At 28.0% G+C, this 18,474-nt stretch overlaps 1 protein-coding gene across 1 annotated transcript; it reads right to left on the bottom strand.

The window, feature by feature from the left end:
* Positions 1-1,565: 1,565 nt before the first annotated feature.
* Positions 1,566-18,474, bottom strand: LOC103309626. The gene is made up of 16 exons (XM_016804939.2): positions 18,336-18,474; positions 17,637-17,669; positions 15,582-15,620; positions 14,041-14,058; positions 13,613-13,662; positions 11,115-11,159; positions 10,719-10,745; positions 9,191-9,235; positions 8,582-8,608; positions 8,019-8,057; positions 7,308-7,343; positions 6,693-6,734; positions 3,772-3,801; positions 1,897-1,941; positions 1,728-1,772; positions 1,566-1,645 (listed from the first exon to the last, which is right to left on the bottom strand). The coding sequence occupies exons 6-16, from the start codon at positions 11,125-11,127 to the stop codon at positions 1,566-1,568; spliced, it is 429 nt and encodes a 142-aa protein (XP_016660428.1). The 5' UTR covers positions 11,128-11,159; positions 13,613-13,662; positions 14,041-14,058; positions 15,582-15,620; positions 17,637-17,669; positions 18,336-18,474.

Consider the following 18,474-nt stretch of genomic DNA (forward strand, 5'->3'; position numbering starts at 1 on the left):
GGAATTCTGAAATAATATACATGTGTATTTAGTTAGGTACCATACATTATATTTTTGGAAAAATATCATAACAAGCTCGTAGGTACATAATATCAAAATAACTAGGTATATTATTTGTGTAATCCCTTTGGAGAGGAAAAAAATTATAATAATAGTAAGAATTCGAAATGACATTCGTGCCATGTATTGATTGAAAGGATCACATAAACAACGGACAAAAAAAGTCTAAAGTATAGTGAAAATTAAATTTCTTATAGCTAAAGATAAAAGAAAATCAGAAACCCGTTTTTAAAATCATAATAAAAAATAGATGAACAAGTGGGACACGCTCTGTTTGTACAGTGGTTGTCGAGTACCTAGGTCATTATAATGATATAATGAATGTGTTAAATTTGACTTCAATGAAAAATCATTGTATACGAAAAACTATTCTGAGCGGAGACAATGTGTAAGCCTCGCATACTTGTATAAACAATCAAATTTAATTTTTAATAATAAAAATCGAAAATATCCACGGTCATAAAATATAAATAGCGTTACTTTCCGGTAAATGTTTGTGAATTGTATTAATCCTACGGTAATTCGTTTTTTAATTACAACAAAATATCAAAAATTTTGAATACCTAATGGGAAATTTGTTAATTTACCGACGAGTATCTAGCATCGTAAAAATTTTAAATTCATTTGCTCATAATTCCCCACATGTTGAAAATATTGGCCATATTCCTGATATTTTGTAGACTCAATTTCAATCGACGAGCTCTTTAAAAAAAAGTTTCATAATAATCATTATACTAGCTATTAAAGTTAAAATATCTACTTTTCGAAAATTAATTATTAATTATGGATTTTAGTGATTATTTGAATCTTGAAGTAATATGTACAATACGTAGACGTGTATTTAAATCCAAGAAACACGTTTAAAATGAATAATTGATATAATATTTAAAAGTTTAAATTAAATTAACTTACGATTCAAAAAAAATGTACCCTCGAATTTCGTTTTATCTATTTATAAAATAGAAAATCATTGAATATTCAAATAGTTACATTTAAATAGAAATATTGTTGCCTTACTTACCGTCTGAATTATCTACATACATTTTTATTTATATTAATACATATTAATATTCCTTTGAATAAAAAAATAACAATTCAATAGTTATAAGATTTTCAGTACTGTAAGACGGCGTGAATAGAAACAAAATCAGGAAAGTTGTTGCTTTGACCTCCCCTAGACCAATTATTCGTGTTATCAATATGAAACCTTCACTAAACTGAAAACAATATTTTAATACGAAATTTGATGAACTCTAAACCCTCTGTTTTTTTTTACCGCCATACGGCTAAACATCGACGAGCAACAACTTTACTAAAACAAATTTATTTCCATTTACCTATGATAATTTTTTTTTAATTGAAACATTTAAGTTAAAAATATACCAAAAAAGTTTTTAATTGATAATTTTGTTCTCTTAATTTTTAAAAATTCTCAATAATTGTTTCTATCTACCATTCAGTTGATAAAATAGAAAAATACACCAGGGAGAATAGAAATAAAGCACTTAAATAAATATATACAATTTTAATAATAAATACATACATAAAGTTCTCGATGGGATCAATATTTTGTTGTATGGATCATCTATAAATACCAAATAGAAAAGTTTTTATCGTATACTTCAAACTTCAAGTGTTTAAATTTTTCACGGTCTTACCGTACTTACCTATTAGGTAACAAGAAGTTACGGCTTGAAATAACCCTCTCAAATCTATAACAATAAAAGTACACGAAATCAATTTCATTGATTGCCCAATATTATATTACATTTATTTTAAACTGAACTTTGATTGTATACATTTTCTACACGTTTGTAAATTAAATTATCAATTTACCCTTTTCTTTGATATTTTTAAACTCTGTCATTTCTTCCAGTAATTCTGTTAAATTATTCAATGAATATCAATTAATTTTCAAACCCGTACCTACCATAATTATTTATATAATCTTTTTAAAACATGTATAATACTATATAATATTGTATGGAAATTACACAGTGCATTTAACAATTGTATTATATAATTTGTTTTAGTGGGTCCTTTCATTAATTTATTAATTTTTATTCTCTAAGGCTTAGTCTAACTAGTCTAAGCGTATGAATAAAGTAAAAATTAAAATACATTTAAACATACGGGAATTGGAAATGATCCAGATTTTAGGTTCCTTTGAAATTTCACTTGAAATGTTTTTATAGTATATTAGGTAAAATTATCGTTGCTTTAAAACCCCAATCTAATACTGAATTCAATAAAATGAGAAATACTTCCAGTATATCTAAATCACTTAAAGTTTATCAAATTATTAGCATTTATAGCTTTTATAATAAATAATATTATAATGAACGTTTAATTTGTGTGTAAGGTACCTATACTTGTATTTGTAAGTTTTAATATTTGGGTAGGTAATTAATTATTAAATGGCAATAACACGATGAATAAAAAATAGATAAAAATAAAATATAAACCTACGAATAATAAAGCCAAATAATTACATTACTAAATAATAATAATTAATAAATATTGTATTCTTTTCAATGGCGTAGCCAGGATTTTTTTTCGGGGGGGGGGGGGGCTGATCAACTTTTACACTATTACACATTAGTTACATGGACCATATTAACGTTACCCAATTATTCTTAGTCCGTAAAATTTATTTAAGATATATTATTGGGTAATATAATATATTAAATTACAAACAATTCAATAACAAAAAAAAAGATAAGCGTAATTTGTTTAATATTGTCATAGAAGTATAGAACAATATATAAGCGAAACTCGATCAGCTGATTAGGTTTACGTTTACCTACCTATGATCTGAAGTCTGAACCTATAGGAAATGAGCGCGTTACCCAAAATAATGTTAGATTCTTGTTTACCCGTATTCAGAAAACGTTAATAGAAAACAGCATAGACATGCTGATAACAACAAGTTAAGAAAAGTTAATACCACAGACCCAAACCAAGACCTAAAATACAAACAATGGGAATTACTTGAATAATATAAAAATGTTTAAAAATGTTTTATAATAATAATATTTTTCATTAATTTGTTACTTATATTTTGAGAACAATTATAGTTTTGAATTTTTTCTAATGGATTATGAGTTTAAAATATATCAATCATAATTTATGAGGTTCTATTTTATATTATATAGAAAAATAGATGAAGTGTTGTACGCGTACCGAATAATAGATGGTGGACTGTGGTGATGGGGGCGTAACCCCCCAAGTTATTTTTTACAATGATTAAGGCGTGTACCTATGAATTTTTTAGGACTACTGCAAGTAGGTCAATGTATAATTTGATTGTATTAAACTTGAATTCAATGATATATGATAATTTGTATCCAGGATAAAAAATAAATAAAAACCATTGTAAAACCATTAGCTATTCTAAAATGATTTAGTAGTTAAAAATGTACCTATGTATATTAATAACAACAATATAAATATAATATATTGTATTCTAGGCTGCCAAACTCTGCTCAGAACCGTTTTTTTCACACATGATATTATATATCATTGAATTTAAATTTACAGTCATCCAATTGTAGCCTACTGTACAACAGCCTCCCAGCCCCCCCCCCCCATGGATACGCCACTGATTCTTTTACCAATTAGATTTTCACTATTTAAAAATCAAAATATTATAATATTTTAAAGCAGCTAGATACCTATATGAATTTATTTATGTCTAGCATAGTAACATACTTGGATCGTCTTTATTATTCTTCATTGACGCTAAAAATTCATTAAAATTCTTATACAATAAAATATAAAATATAAATACAAAAAGTCAAATAAACAATACATTCAAAAAATATTTTTACTACACAAATACAATATTCTTTTATTTTTAAACATTAATCTAAATTATATTGTAGTTACGTCTATGTATCTATAATGCTTTCCAAATTCCAATCAATTTACATTTACATATCAGGGAGCTGAACCAAAAAAACAGGTTCTGGAACTTAAAAACTCTTAAAATATTAGAAACCGGGGGATCGTATTTAAAATTTAATATAAATGAAAATGAAAAGCTGTTCGTTAGTAAGGCTAAAACTCAAAAACGGCTTGATCGATTTGGCCGATTTTTTTTTTTTTTAACAAAAACTGAAACCCATATTTTTTGATTGAAATCATGACTAATAAATAATAACTTTGTTTTTACTATCTTCGTAATAATTTTATGGAGTATACAAGTAATAAAGTAATAACATTTTACCGACTGTACATAAGCAATGTATGCCAAATTTCCTACATATAGGACATATTTTATTAAAAGAGGTGACAACTTATTGGTGAAAGGGATACCATTAGTACATTACACCCACTGACTTCTTACATACAACACCATATATACATCGTACTGTACCTACGCATAAATTATAATGATCATTGATTACAACTCGCACAAAGACGACTAATAGTACCTAACGAAATTGCCTAGACACTTAAGAGGCCTGCACATGACCTGTTTTTTTGCTCAAAAACATGCCTTACAGGAAAAACTTTCACGCCTTGTAGAGTGATCTGATTTCGATAATTTTTTTTTTTTTTTCTGAAAGAGAAATACTTCTTGCATGGCGCATTGGACTTGGATTTTCAAAATTCCATTTCTAAACCATAAAATACGATTTTGAATATTATGTCCAATTTGCACAAGATTTTATTATTTTTATTATGATAGTTTTAAGCAACGAAATTAAAAATCGAAGTTCAATGCGCCTTGTAGAAAATTCTCCTCTTTCTAACGAAAAAAATTAATCAAATCAGATCACTCTACGATGCGTGAGAGTTTTTCCTGTAAAGCGTGTTTTGAGCAAAAAATCATGTATTTTATTTTTGGGCGACGGTGCCGTTGACATGTGCGCACATCGACATCCGCAACGAATAAGGCAGCAACTAAATTTTCCAACATTTTTTTTTTCTATAGAGTATCACTGTTTTTCTGGAAGTCTAACGAAGACGGCAGTAACCACGGTTTAAGATATACCTAGGTATATCCAACTCTATTTTAATGTGTAGAACGTATGAAATAAAATACAGTTACTGCCATATTCGTTAGAAATCCAGAAAAACAGTGATAGGTACCCAATAGCAAATTAAATTTAAAAAAAGTTGGAAAATTGAGTTACTGCCTTATTCGTTGCGCATGTCTACATACAGTGCGTGCGTAGATGGCCCGGTACCCGTATACAATATACACCCACACTAATCATTATTGTCAAACGTCGAATAACAATGGGCGGCGGCAACGAAATTGCATATTGCCTAAGTATTGCCCCTTATTGAAGACGCACGAGCAGGTCCCTTAAAAACGTCGTTACGGAATGTGGCCATAGATAATCTATGAATGTGGCGGTCGAGGTCGCCGCATGCGCGCAGTTGAACAGTGGCAGCGGTTTGCGTCAGGCGGTAAAGCATCAAAAGGACCGCGGCGTCAAGTGACCGCGGGACGACGTTTTACGGAGCGAAAACCGCGTTTCTGGTACCAGGGTCCTATGCGGATGGAGCCATTGGCTGCGTCGCGGTCGTCGCTAGCCCGTTCACGTGTCTCGGTGGCATGGCATACTTTATGCGATCCTAGTACTAATGGTCTAATAGTTTGTGTTGTTTGTTAGAGTGATTGTTGTTTTCACCAACGGGCTACGACAGTAGGAGTCTAAGTTGACGTTCAATTATTATTTATTACACCATTAGTACGTCTTTATTAATTATTAATTATACTTATAAGTTATAACCATTAATGGGTTAAATGTTTCTTCATAATTCGTTATTGTTCATAATTGTATTAATTATTGTATTAATTATTGTATTAATCATTCACAAATGTATTGCATATATTTTATATAATATTTATTTTTTGCCCTGGTTTAATGAATAATTTATTCAGGAAACTGCTCTTTCTGGCCAGAATTCTGCGCGCTGACTTTGTTTGGGAGTAAATAACTAAAATCTAAATACATAAATAAAAAATACAATACATTTTATACAATGCAATTAACCATTGATTATACATATAGTGAAAGTTAATATATTATACTTAAATTACCAATTTTATAATTTTTATAATATTATCATTATTGAAATAGAAAATGTTACTATAAACATTCACTGAAAATTAGTTACACCAAAAAAATTAAATCGATTTTGTCAGAAAACTGATTTTGCGTAAAAATCCTTGTTTTTCCCTAATGTATTGTTTTTTTTCCGACGCTTTTGAAAATTACTGTTAATTTTCAAATTTTATCTCTCTAAAGTACCAACTGAATTTCCTTTACAATCAGAGAAAATACTGTAGTTGAAAATATAAGTAAATTATTTCTATTAGATAAAATTTTACAGACAGAAAAAAAAACACATATCATTATGTAAAATCAATACATCGCATTATATAAAATATTAATATTGGTAGGTACAAATTATATTTCTTTTTTTTATATCTTTGGTGGTTTTGTCATATTATATTGGGTATAGTTTTATATTAGTATTTGACGCGTATGTCCTACTGGCAAGGAAAATGGTTAGAAAAAAACACTTATTAAAAAAAAAAATACAAAAAAACGTTTAAAACACGGTGATGATAAAAGTTATAATAATGATTATATTTATCAAATTCAACTTACAGTAATTAATAAACACATTTGAACCAATAGATATATCTGGATCTAACATAAAAATAAATTTAGTAGTTTGATACATAATTATAAAATGTAAATATTACTTAATAATCATTTAAGCATGATAAATTGAATACATAATGGGATAGTATTATGGGTAACACTAGTTGTCATTGTATTTTTATTTTAGAATTATTTACTTATGTTGACCGTATAAACAATGATTTTCTTGAAAATACTAAGAAATTTTATGTATTAAATCCTTAAGGAATTACATTAATTCTAGTATAGATAAATAATTTAAAAAATAATTCAGACTGAAAATAGTGTTGATTTATGTATCTAGAATTAGCTAAAAAATTATATTATATATTATTGGTACATTTTAAAATAATTGTCCGTATATGCATACTCAATGTATGAGTCACAAAAGAAATAATATAGTTTATATGTCTTTTGTGACACATAATTGACTAAGCGTAGGTACGGGCAAATATTTTGTTTACTCATTGGTTCGACTTTTGATACATTATACTTTTAATTGTAAGTATTAGCATTGGTTAAATATATTTAATCAATAGTATTAGGTAGGTAGTATTTTTAGGAGATATAATTACTTACAATATGTATTATATCGTTTAAGAGTATCCTTGATATCTGAACATAATTATTATAACAATTATTTAATTGAATTAAACATAGCATAATATATAGTTTAATAACCGCCGATACCCGAGAATAATTTCACAGTGATTTATTCAAAAACATTTGATAAATTATTCATTAATATAATTTTATCATTCCATATAACACGAAAATATCCTAAAAATTGAATTAAACATAGCATAATATATAGTTTAATAACCGCCGATGCCCGAAAATAATGTCACAGTGATTTATTCAAAAACATGATTTGATAAATTATTCATTAATATAATTTTATCATTCCATATAAGACGAAAATATCCTAAAAATTGAATTAAACATAGCATAATATATAATTTAAAAACCGTCGATGCCCGAGAATAATATCACAGAGATTTATTCAAAAACATTTGATAAATTATTCATTAGTATAATTTTATCATTCTATATAACACGAAAATATCCTAAAAATTTAAGAATTGAATATCGAATTGTAGAAAACTAATAGAACTGCCCATTATGGCTCACAAAATCGCACCATTTACTCTTTCACAGTAACTTTTAGATAGTGTAAATAATTTCCAATTTTATTTTATTTTTTACTATTTTTAATTCTAAAAAAATACATTTGAAATACTTGTAATTTTAACAGAATAATTAAAATATTTTGATCAAATTATAACATACATAATATAGTAGCTGCTATATCTGGCTTTTGTTCAAGTCCTATTTAAAAAATACGGTTACCCATGATTATAATATGTTAATAAAACGTACTAATATTATTATAATTTATAATACATGGTAGATAATGTGGTGAAAATGTATTTTTGTGCAAAAATTACATCCAAAAGGATTTGAACAATCACAATTTTTTAAAGGGTTGTAATTTTTTAAAGTCAACGAAGTGCACAGGGTCAGCTAGTATAATATATAGCAATCTCTATACATTAATAGAAAATAAATAACAATCATGAATCACAAACCAATTTATATATAGATGCAAGCCCGGTTTAAGGGGGGCAGGGAGCCATAGGCCTCGGGCCTACAACGGATATCGAACAATAGTGGGCTCCTGGTGGGTACTATAGTACGTTTCCTATAATATATGGATAATGGTTGTATTATTATAATTTGACACCAGACCCAAAATTATCTTAATCCAAGCTTGTATAGATTGATTGATGATGATATAGAAATAGAATATAGATTTAAATATTATATGTATAAATCGTTCAATAATTACTTACTAATTTTTTCACAGTATTCAACGATATCTAAAAAAAATTCAAATTATTTTAACCACCTATACAATAATTCTTATAACTTTAATTTATTGGTTATTTAAGTACTTTAACTTAATTTCGTTCTAATTATAGAAATAAAAAGTAGTAGTGCCCGATAACACAACCTCAGGTCTAGACCATACAGAAAATGACGGGGATATATGATACATATATGATTATATTTTTGAATTGGTATAAAAATAACAGTCCATACAATTATTCATTTATACTTATAAGGACGCTATACACCCGCATGCGTTGTCTCCGTCTTACAAATTCACAACATGGAAAAAAATGGCGCTTTGTTTTATCTTTTAGTAAATAATAATCAGTAAAGAGTTATCTATTTTATTATTATATTATATATTCATAAATTCATAATGTATTGATAAAACAAATTGTTTTATTGAACCAGTATATTTAGTCCTTCTCAGTCCCACTCAGGATTCCGTTGTTCCATACAAGTAAAGTAACGACTAATTTATTGTAATTATATTTTTAGTAAACTTCGTAAGTTGGTAGTTAATTTACTATTTATTTAAAAGATAATATAAATAAAATAATAATAATTACCGCTTTTATTCATATCACTATTTTTGTAAAGTTCTTCACATTTTACTAAAAATGAATACATCAATTATTAATTTAATGGCTAATACAACAACAGCAACCATATATACCTAATACTAACCTATTACTTTTCAATATATATTTAAATTAGGTATGTATGTATTTCTCTGTCAAAGTGTATACTAAAATAATAATCTAACCACCCTCTATTTGAATACCTATACAGTGTACTGTCTACATACTCAAAGGCCAACACTTCTAAAAACCTATGTATTTTAATAAATAAATTACAAAAAATAATAATCGCCATATATACTTGACGATTAAACACCTCCTACACGACTCGTAATTTGTAAACCATCACGATTGACGATTACGATTCATATGCGACCGGCTTTAATTCTGACACTGAATATTTAATTAATAATAGATAACAAATATAGATGCCTGGTGTATAATAATTTGTTTGACTAGCTTCCCATTGCTCCGCCTGACTTTAGTAATACTATATGTCTATATAACGGCAAAATCGTTATTACTGGAACCTCCAAGGTGTTATATAAATATAGTAAGCCCAACACGAATAGTGTACTCGGCGAATGATCGCCAATAGTGATGCTTTACGACGACTTACGAGTTGTGTAAGAGGCGTTTATTATCGTCAACATAGGCGCAAATAGGAGGGGGCTTTAGGGGCTAAGCCCCCCAAAAATGTCCATAGCTCCCCCCCCAAACATTTCTTACATTTTGTTTTAAGCTTATTCAATATTATCAAAATAAGGCCCTATTAGCCCTATTAGCCCCACCAAATCTTAAACGCTTTTTGCGCCTATGATCGTCAAGTATGGCGATTATTCTTACTCGCCAAGTCACTCGTCGTTTCACATAGTTTGGTAAATGCACTATGATCGACAAGTGTACGAGTCGTGTAGGAGCGACATAATCATCAAGTTAAAAATATATTCGGCAAACATACGGGATTACTATGTTAGCCTAGTATAGGAGTGGGCCGGGTTTATATTTCTTTAATAAATATAACTTAATTTTTCTTTTGGATTATTTCGTTGTTTTTACCATTTATTCTCTTACATTCAAATTTAAAATATTGGATAAATAACTATTAATGCATTGACCATGTTTATTATGATTTGTTATGAAACAATAAATCTATTTTAAATTTTAAAAAAATCAGTATTATTCAGTGAAAATGTTATTTGCTTTGTTTATAATTATTAATAAATAAATTTAAAACTCCATAATTTCTCGGATTCTCCTTTCTTTCCAGCTGAAGTCCACTTTGGAGTTACTTTTAAGGGGGGCAGGGGGCCATGGCCTCGGGCCTACAACGGATATCGGACAATAGTGGGCCCCTGCAGGCGGGCACTATAGTACCACGTTTCCTATAATATATGAATAATGGTTATATTATTACTATTTGGTCCCAGACCCAAAATTATCTTAATCCGGGCATGTATAGATGATATAGATTTAAATATCATATGTACCTATAAATCTTTCAATAATTACTTACTAATTTTTTCAGAGTATTCTGCGATTTCTAAAAAAAATATAAATTAATTTAACAACAATTTAATACAATAATTCTTATATCTTTCATTTATTGGTTATTTAAGTACTTTAACTCATTAATTTCATTCTAATTATAGATAAATAAAAAGTAGGTGTGACCGATAACACAAACTCAATTGAAGATCTAGAGTCTAGATTCTAGACTATACAGAAAAGGACAGGGATTTATGATACACTACATTTTTGAATTAGTATTAAAAAAACGGTCAATATAATTACCAATTTATACTTATAATACTTTATATTTTCAGTAATTATGTAAACCTCGTAAGTATGTAGTTATTAGGTAATTACCTACTTATTTAAAAGATAATTTAAATAAAATAATAATTATTACCCTTTTTGTTCATCTCATTAAATTCGTATAGTTCTTCACAACTTACTAAAAATGAATAAATCAATTATTAATTTAATGGTTAATACAACAACAGTCACCATGTGTATAGTGTTACCTAATACTAACATATAACTTTCCAGTACCTATATACTTAAATTAGGTATGCGTTCATATTTCTCTGTTGCAAATTGTATACTAAAATAATAATCTACCCACTCTCTTTTCGCATACCTATACAGTCTACATACTCAAAGGCCAAAACTTCTAAAATTCCATGTACATATATTTTAATAAATGAAATGCAAAAAAACACAGTATCTTTCTTACTCTTTACTAGTTTACTCTTCTCATGTTGAAGTTTTTGAATAATTATTAGATTTGAACTAGCTGATCCTGTGTACTTACTCACTTACACAATAAAAATAAAGTGTACTGACTTATTGGGGTTTTATCGACTCCGCCGTTTTATTATAAATTCCGCCAGATTTTTGTTATGTTGATTCTGCCGACTATCGATTTTGCCGTTTATTTATTTATGCTGATTCCGCCGACTGTTCATTATACAATAACTGACGTTTCATATCATACAGATTTATTTTTTTAATTAACAGACGCCCATATTTTTGGATTAAATTTTGATGTTTCATCAATGTAATTATCATATAGATAATCATAGAATTTTTTTAACCTCACGTCATCAGGAACGACTGACATAAAATCTTTACAAAGTGTTCAATTGCTTCTTCTGCATTTAATAATGGCAAACCGTATATGCAGCCCGGCGGAATCAATATGTAAAAAAATTCGGCGGAGTTAATACGCGGCGCAATCGATAGATTATTTACAGGTAAAAATGTAATTTTGCACGATGATTATGTCGTTCCTACACGAATCGAGTGCCTCGACGAACAAAAATAATCGCCATAAACATGTCGATTAAGCAGTACCTACAAACACCTCCTACACGGCAACACGACTCGTAAGCCATCACGATTGACGATTACGAATGTATAATGGGATCGAATTTATAATGACACTGAATATTTAATTGATAATAAATAACAAATAGGTGCCTGCAGGTATATAATATTTTGATAAGAGCCTATAATATTCTTACATACTTCTTAAGCCAGCCCACGGCTATAGATAGTATTGTTATGTACATAGTATAGTATGGTTGCACATCAACGTATGATTCCCATACTTGAAAAGTGTCTACCGAAATGAATCTCTATAATCAGTATTAAAGTTAAACTAAGCAGCTAGAGACTTAAGCACCAGCGCTTATATGTCATAGTGGCTATCACGGAACTACAATTTACATTTGAAAAGTAATTGCATTTAGAGCCACTACAACAAATAAGCGCTAGAGCGTAAGTCTCCAGTTGTTTAAGGGGTCTGGAGCGTAATCCATTCTAAGGAGTAAAAACTAGGCATTTTATATTTCAGTTTAAATGGGTCTTATGAATGTGGTGAAAGTCCACCCCCCCCCCCCCCCCCCCCCAAAACAAAAATCTTTTTTATATTGGTATTTTGTTTTGGGAAAATTGTTGTGATAAGAGACTTTCGGCAAACTGCCGACGGTACGAATAATAAATTATATAGCACGACAAGTCAACAAAATTGTCGTCGATAGCAATTTTATCATAGGTAGGCCTCGATAACTATTACTGAAATAATAACCAATTATAAAATCGACAAAAACAGCGATAACGACGTCGAGTGGATTTTATTTTATGAATTATTATAACAGTCTAAGAGGTGTTTATTATCGTCAAGTATGGCGATTATTTTTACTCGCCAAGTCACTCGTCGTTTCCCATAGGTTGGTAAATGCACTATGATCGACAAGACGTGTACGAGTAGGAGTATGTCGTGTAGGAGCGACATAATCATAAAATCAAAATATTCGGCAAACATACGGGATTACTATGTTAGCCTAGTATAGGAGTGGGCCGGGCTTATATTTCTTTAATAAATATAACTTAATTTTTCTTTTGGATTATTTCGTTGTTTTTACCCGTTATTACCCAGTGAAAAATGTTGTTTGCTTTGTTTATAATTATTAATAAATAAATTTAAAACTCCATCATTTCTCGGATTCTCCTTTCCTTCCAGCTGATAACAGATAAGTTCACTTTGGAGTTCTTTATAAACTATACTGAATGTCTTTCCTTCAGATGCTAAAATAAATTACTAATCCGCGGATTATCTAGAACTTACCCTAGAAATGTAACTAGACAACTAGAGATGTAAAGTTTACCATGAGTAAAACAATCTTCTATTAAATCAACTCCGGCAAATTTTAAAGGCTGTCCTTGCGATGACAGTCATACCGTTATTCTCTTACATTAAAATTTAAAATATTAGATAAGTATAAAGTAGCTATTAATGCATTGATCATGTTTATTATGAAACAATCTATTTTAAATTTAAAAAAATAGCGATGGACTAAAGATAAAATTCCATTGTATATAATTGTAATTTATTTAACTTACCAATATATGTTTGTTTGCATATTCTGATTTGCGTACATTATCAAACATGCCTAAGCACAAAAACATTAATTAATTACTCTGAAAACATATTATTATTACATATTAGGTATACGATATACCATTATTTCTATACTAACATTATTATAATTAACTAGGTACCAGCTAGAATCATTTTACTCAACCATTTGAACAATAAAAATTATTATTATACGTATGAGAACTTCATAAAATTATTAATAATATTTTAATATGGTAAATTTAAAGGATATTTTATATTTTTACTTTAATATACTTATGAGCAGTTTAGTTATTTGTCTGTATTTGGCAGTTTTAAATGAAAATAATTATTAAATTAATTGATTTGGTTGTGTAAAAATGTATAGTAGGTAGTTTAAATTAGTAAATAATAAAAAAAAGCTTATAAGTACCAATGACGATTGAATTTCCTAAGTAAAATGTATTATTTAAGTTATTATAATTATCAATCAGAAATTATTTTACTAAAGAATTATAATATATGAGAATAATTATAATAATAATATGCATTATGTATGAGATTTTATATAAATATTGGACCAATAACATTTGAATATGATAAATTTAAAAAAGAGTAGCTGATACACTGTGCACTTATAAGAGTTTTCATTGTAGCTGAACTGATTCCTACTTAAGTTTATTAAGTATCCCCTTACTGGCTGAGTTGGTTTCGGGTTTTCGCAGAAAGATGACCAAGTACGCACTTTTCCCTCCCCGTTTTTAGAAGCTTAAGACAGTCAACTTAGAAGTAATAATTTTCATAAAAAATTAAAATTATGAATAAAAAATTGAATTTTAAATTTAAAGTTGTTGAATTTGAAGCAAACATTCTTCAAATATTTTAATCGTGCAAGTCCCATTAACGTATTCCGTCATACAATTTTTCAAACATGTTTTTATATTGCAAAAATTTACACCGACGTATCGTTGAATAGCGTGAATAATATTTTCGTCGTCTAGTTTAAAACTATTTGTCTAAATAGTTTGACAAAATAACGACAGATATGTAATGTGTGAAAACAATTATTAAAATATAAGTAATAGCGGAATGTTTCGAGTTTTTACGATTAAAAGTTTTTTGATTAGGTATACAAAAAAATAATTAAATTGTTTTAGCAAAACTTTGTGTGTTAAGCTTCAATTTGTTATGTTGTCAATATTTTATCTCAAGACACTTATAAAAAATATTTATGACTAGATACTATTGATCTACACAATACACTGATGTGAGAAGAAATTAGAAGGAATACATTTCATTTTGTACCGAAAATAATAATATACGTTATAAGAAAAACTGAATAGTTTCTAAAATATTATTCCTTTCTAAATCATAACAAAAAAAAAAATCAATTTTATCAAAAACTTGTGTTAATAATAATATTCTCATATCTAGCAGGATATTATTATTTTTTTTTTATCGATTTTTAAGAAAGGTTCTGAGATTAAACTATTTTTCACACTGTATTAAGTACCTAGGTACCAACTACATCTACTAGAAACGACCTTCCAAGTTGACAAGATTGAATTAAATTATCCATTCCAATCATCACGTTTAAATGTGTACCTGACTCCTAAATACCTAATATCATCACGAAAACATTTTTAAAAAAAATTCATCATTGAAAAACCAATACTATTTTCATCTTAAAATTTCAATTTATAACTTTATAGGTTGCGTTAAAATCAGTAAAGCTATAGATGGGGTTTTTATGATCTTTGTACAATTTATTGCAATATTAAATTAAATATAAAAATACCTATATGACATATGTATACTTAATTAATTAAATGTAAATAAATATGATTATTCTGTATTTTTGGGTTAACTTCTCATTTTTAGACAAACTTGAATGAATAATATTGTACAGTTTATCATAATATTGAATATTAATACCTATTAAATTTAATAAATAATAATAAATATTTATCGTACTTTCCGGTAGTTTCAGTTCAGCTGAATTGTTTCTATGAACTATAAAAAAATAAGTACAAATTTGGATGTTCATTATATTATATTAATTTACTCTTGCAATTCAAAAATTAAGAGACATTGTTATAATAGATACTCAAAATGTACAGCTTTGGCAATCTGGCCATTGGTGAATATGCTGGTATTATTATATTATTCACTGACACCACTTTAAACATTTGGGGTCTGGTAATCCCACCCCCCGGTCAGTTGATTAATCACATTTTAGTAAAAATATTAATTATCAGGGTTTGCGCTGCTGACACAATTTTAGCCCCCCCCCCCTAGGAATGTCCCAGGTCGCGCTTTTGGGCATCGTTATGTAAGTATATGATTGGATTTTGTACGTGTGAAGCAACCTATATTTTTAATTTCATGATTTTAAATAGAATATTTTTTTAAAACCGTTAACGAAAAATTTACCTCAAATACCTAACTATACTCCGTACCAAATAAGAGCGCACCGGACGGCCACGGGCAAAAACGTTTTGTTACGTAAATTTGGTGCGCTCTTATTTGGTACAGGATATAGGTAGGTAGGTACTTATTTAAGAAAAATAGCACATTTAAAGCACTGTTGGACACTACAATCAAACATTTATTATGTGGTTACTCATAAGTACTATATTATTGGTACTTCTCCTAATATATAAAATGTAAATTCTAATTTGTATATAATCATAAAAACCAAGGAGATCGCTCAGCTGTATAGTACGTGTCTATACTCCGGCCCACGAGAGTCCATACGTAAACCGCGCATTCATATAGTAATACGTGACGTCTGTTTTCTCCCACCATGATGCCATTCCCACTATTCGGCAACGTGCCGATGCGCAGTTACGGACACGTTTTTAAGTATGGACTCTCGTGGGCCGGAGTATAGTGTACCTCATCATTCAGTAGGTCACTGTGGATATGGATATGTTAAATTTGAATACAATAATAAATTATTCCATATAAATATAAAAAGCGATTATATATAAGCTGCAGAGACGGTTTGTCATAGGTACCTATTATATTATTCTAAGGAATATAGATGCATTTATATAATATTCTTACATTTTTATTAACTATATACCTAAAGCCTACCTGCTCAAGTTATTTACGTTAAAGTTCAATTATTCAAAATATGAGTCTCGAAAATTCAAAATAAAATAAATATTAAAAAAATGCTTCTGGAGTAGAAAAAAATAATGTGGTAAAATTAAAGGATATTATATTTTATACTTATAGGTTATAATAGCTTATAATTTGCTTATTAAATTAGCAAATAATACAAAATAATAAGTACTTATACCTATAATATAATATTTAGGCAATTACTTTTTTTGTCAGAATTAGTCTTAACTTTTAAGTAAAAATAAAAATTATATCAACTTAAACATATGTCATATAGTTAAACATTTAATTCTATATGAACAATTTAAATATTATGAAACTATTGTAGGTACGTATTCATTTACTGCACAATTCTTTGTGTATAACAATGTAACATTCATAATAATATTACAATTATTTACATACATCTATATGCACGTAATATTAGGTCAACAAATTTAGAATGGGGTCGATTAAAGAGAATTGATGTTTAAAAGATTTTTATTGACCCCAAAAGATAAATACCATATTATATCCATATAAGAAGGTTTAATCAAGGGACTATAAATGTGAATTATGGTTTTCAGAGGCATTTAGAATATTTTCCTAGTACAAGTCTGAATGAATTGTTGAAATTTGAATTTAATAATAAATTATTGTGAAAAACGATTCTTTGTGTGGAGACGGTTTGTCAATACTCAATTGTCATACGTAGAATAGGAAGAATTTAAATAGGAAGAATTTAAATTTAAATTTAAAATGCACTTGTATGATATTTATACATTTGATCACTAACTATACATATACCTACAAACTATGGCTCAAACTCTCAAAATAATACTAATATTAAATTAGTAGTATAAAAGTACCTATATGTTTACCTAATTAAATTGAATCAATAATAATAAACATTTACCATACCTTCCAATGGTGTCTTTATAACTTCATTGTTTTCTTGATATGTTTAAAAAAATAAGTACATAATATTAGGGTGTTCAGGTTTTTTATTAGGTTTAAGGCTTCGACGCAGTGGCGTACCCAGGATTTTAGAACTGGGTCTGTCTTACTTACGAGTGGCCACTGTGTAGAAACTTCAACCAACTAGGTATTACAAAGTCACCCAATGCGCTCGCGATTTACCTTATTAGTTATTTACATCACATTTTTATACCAAGAGTCAATACAACTATATTACTTGAGTCATAACATATTTTTAAGTAAATTGTAAAATTTACTTACAAGCTTTAGTATTAAAGTTATATTTAATTAATTGTTATTTTTATTTGTTGCATTAAAATTTATATTCAATTAAATAATTTACCTGACATAATTATTAAATCATTATTTTTATTTTTTCAAATTAGCAAACTTTAACTTTACACTAAGTTAAGTTACTTTTTTTTCAAAGTTAACTTTTCGACTTTTAACTTAATGAGTTAATGAAAAAAAATACGAGTAACTTTTAACTTAACTTAACTTAATTATTTTAAAATAACTTAACAAGTTTAAAAAAATCGCTAACTTGCCCAGCATTGCTTGCACGTATGTATTACTACACAATTGTATGTAAACCTCATAATAATATTACAATAATTTACATAAATACTGACACAATACTACCTTTCTCAGGAGCAGGGACCATTTTGACAAAAATTGTTAAAACTAATATAGAAGTTATTATTAAAAAGTTCATTTTCAAAGACATAGTTAATTTTTTTGATGACTTAAGCCACTGAAAATAATAGTTTCAATGAAAGAA

The sequence above is a fragment of the Acyrthosiphon pisum genome, chromosome A2, assembly GCF_005508785.2.
Source record: "Acyrthosiphon pisum isolate AL4f chromosome A2, pea_aphid_22Mar2018_4r6ur, whole genome shotgun sequence".
NCBI classification, from domain to species: Eukaryota; Metazoa; Arthropoda; class Insecta; order Hemiptera; family Aphididae; genus Acyrthosiphon; species Acyrthosiphon pisum.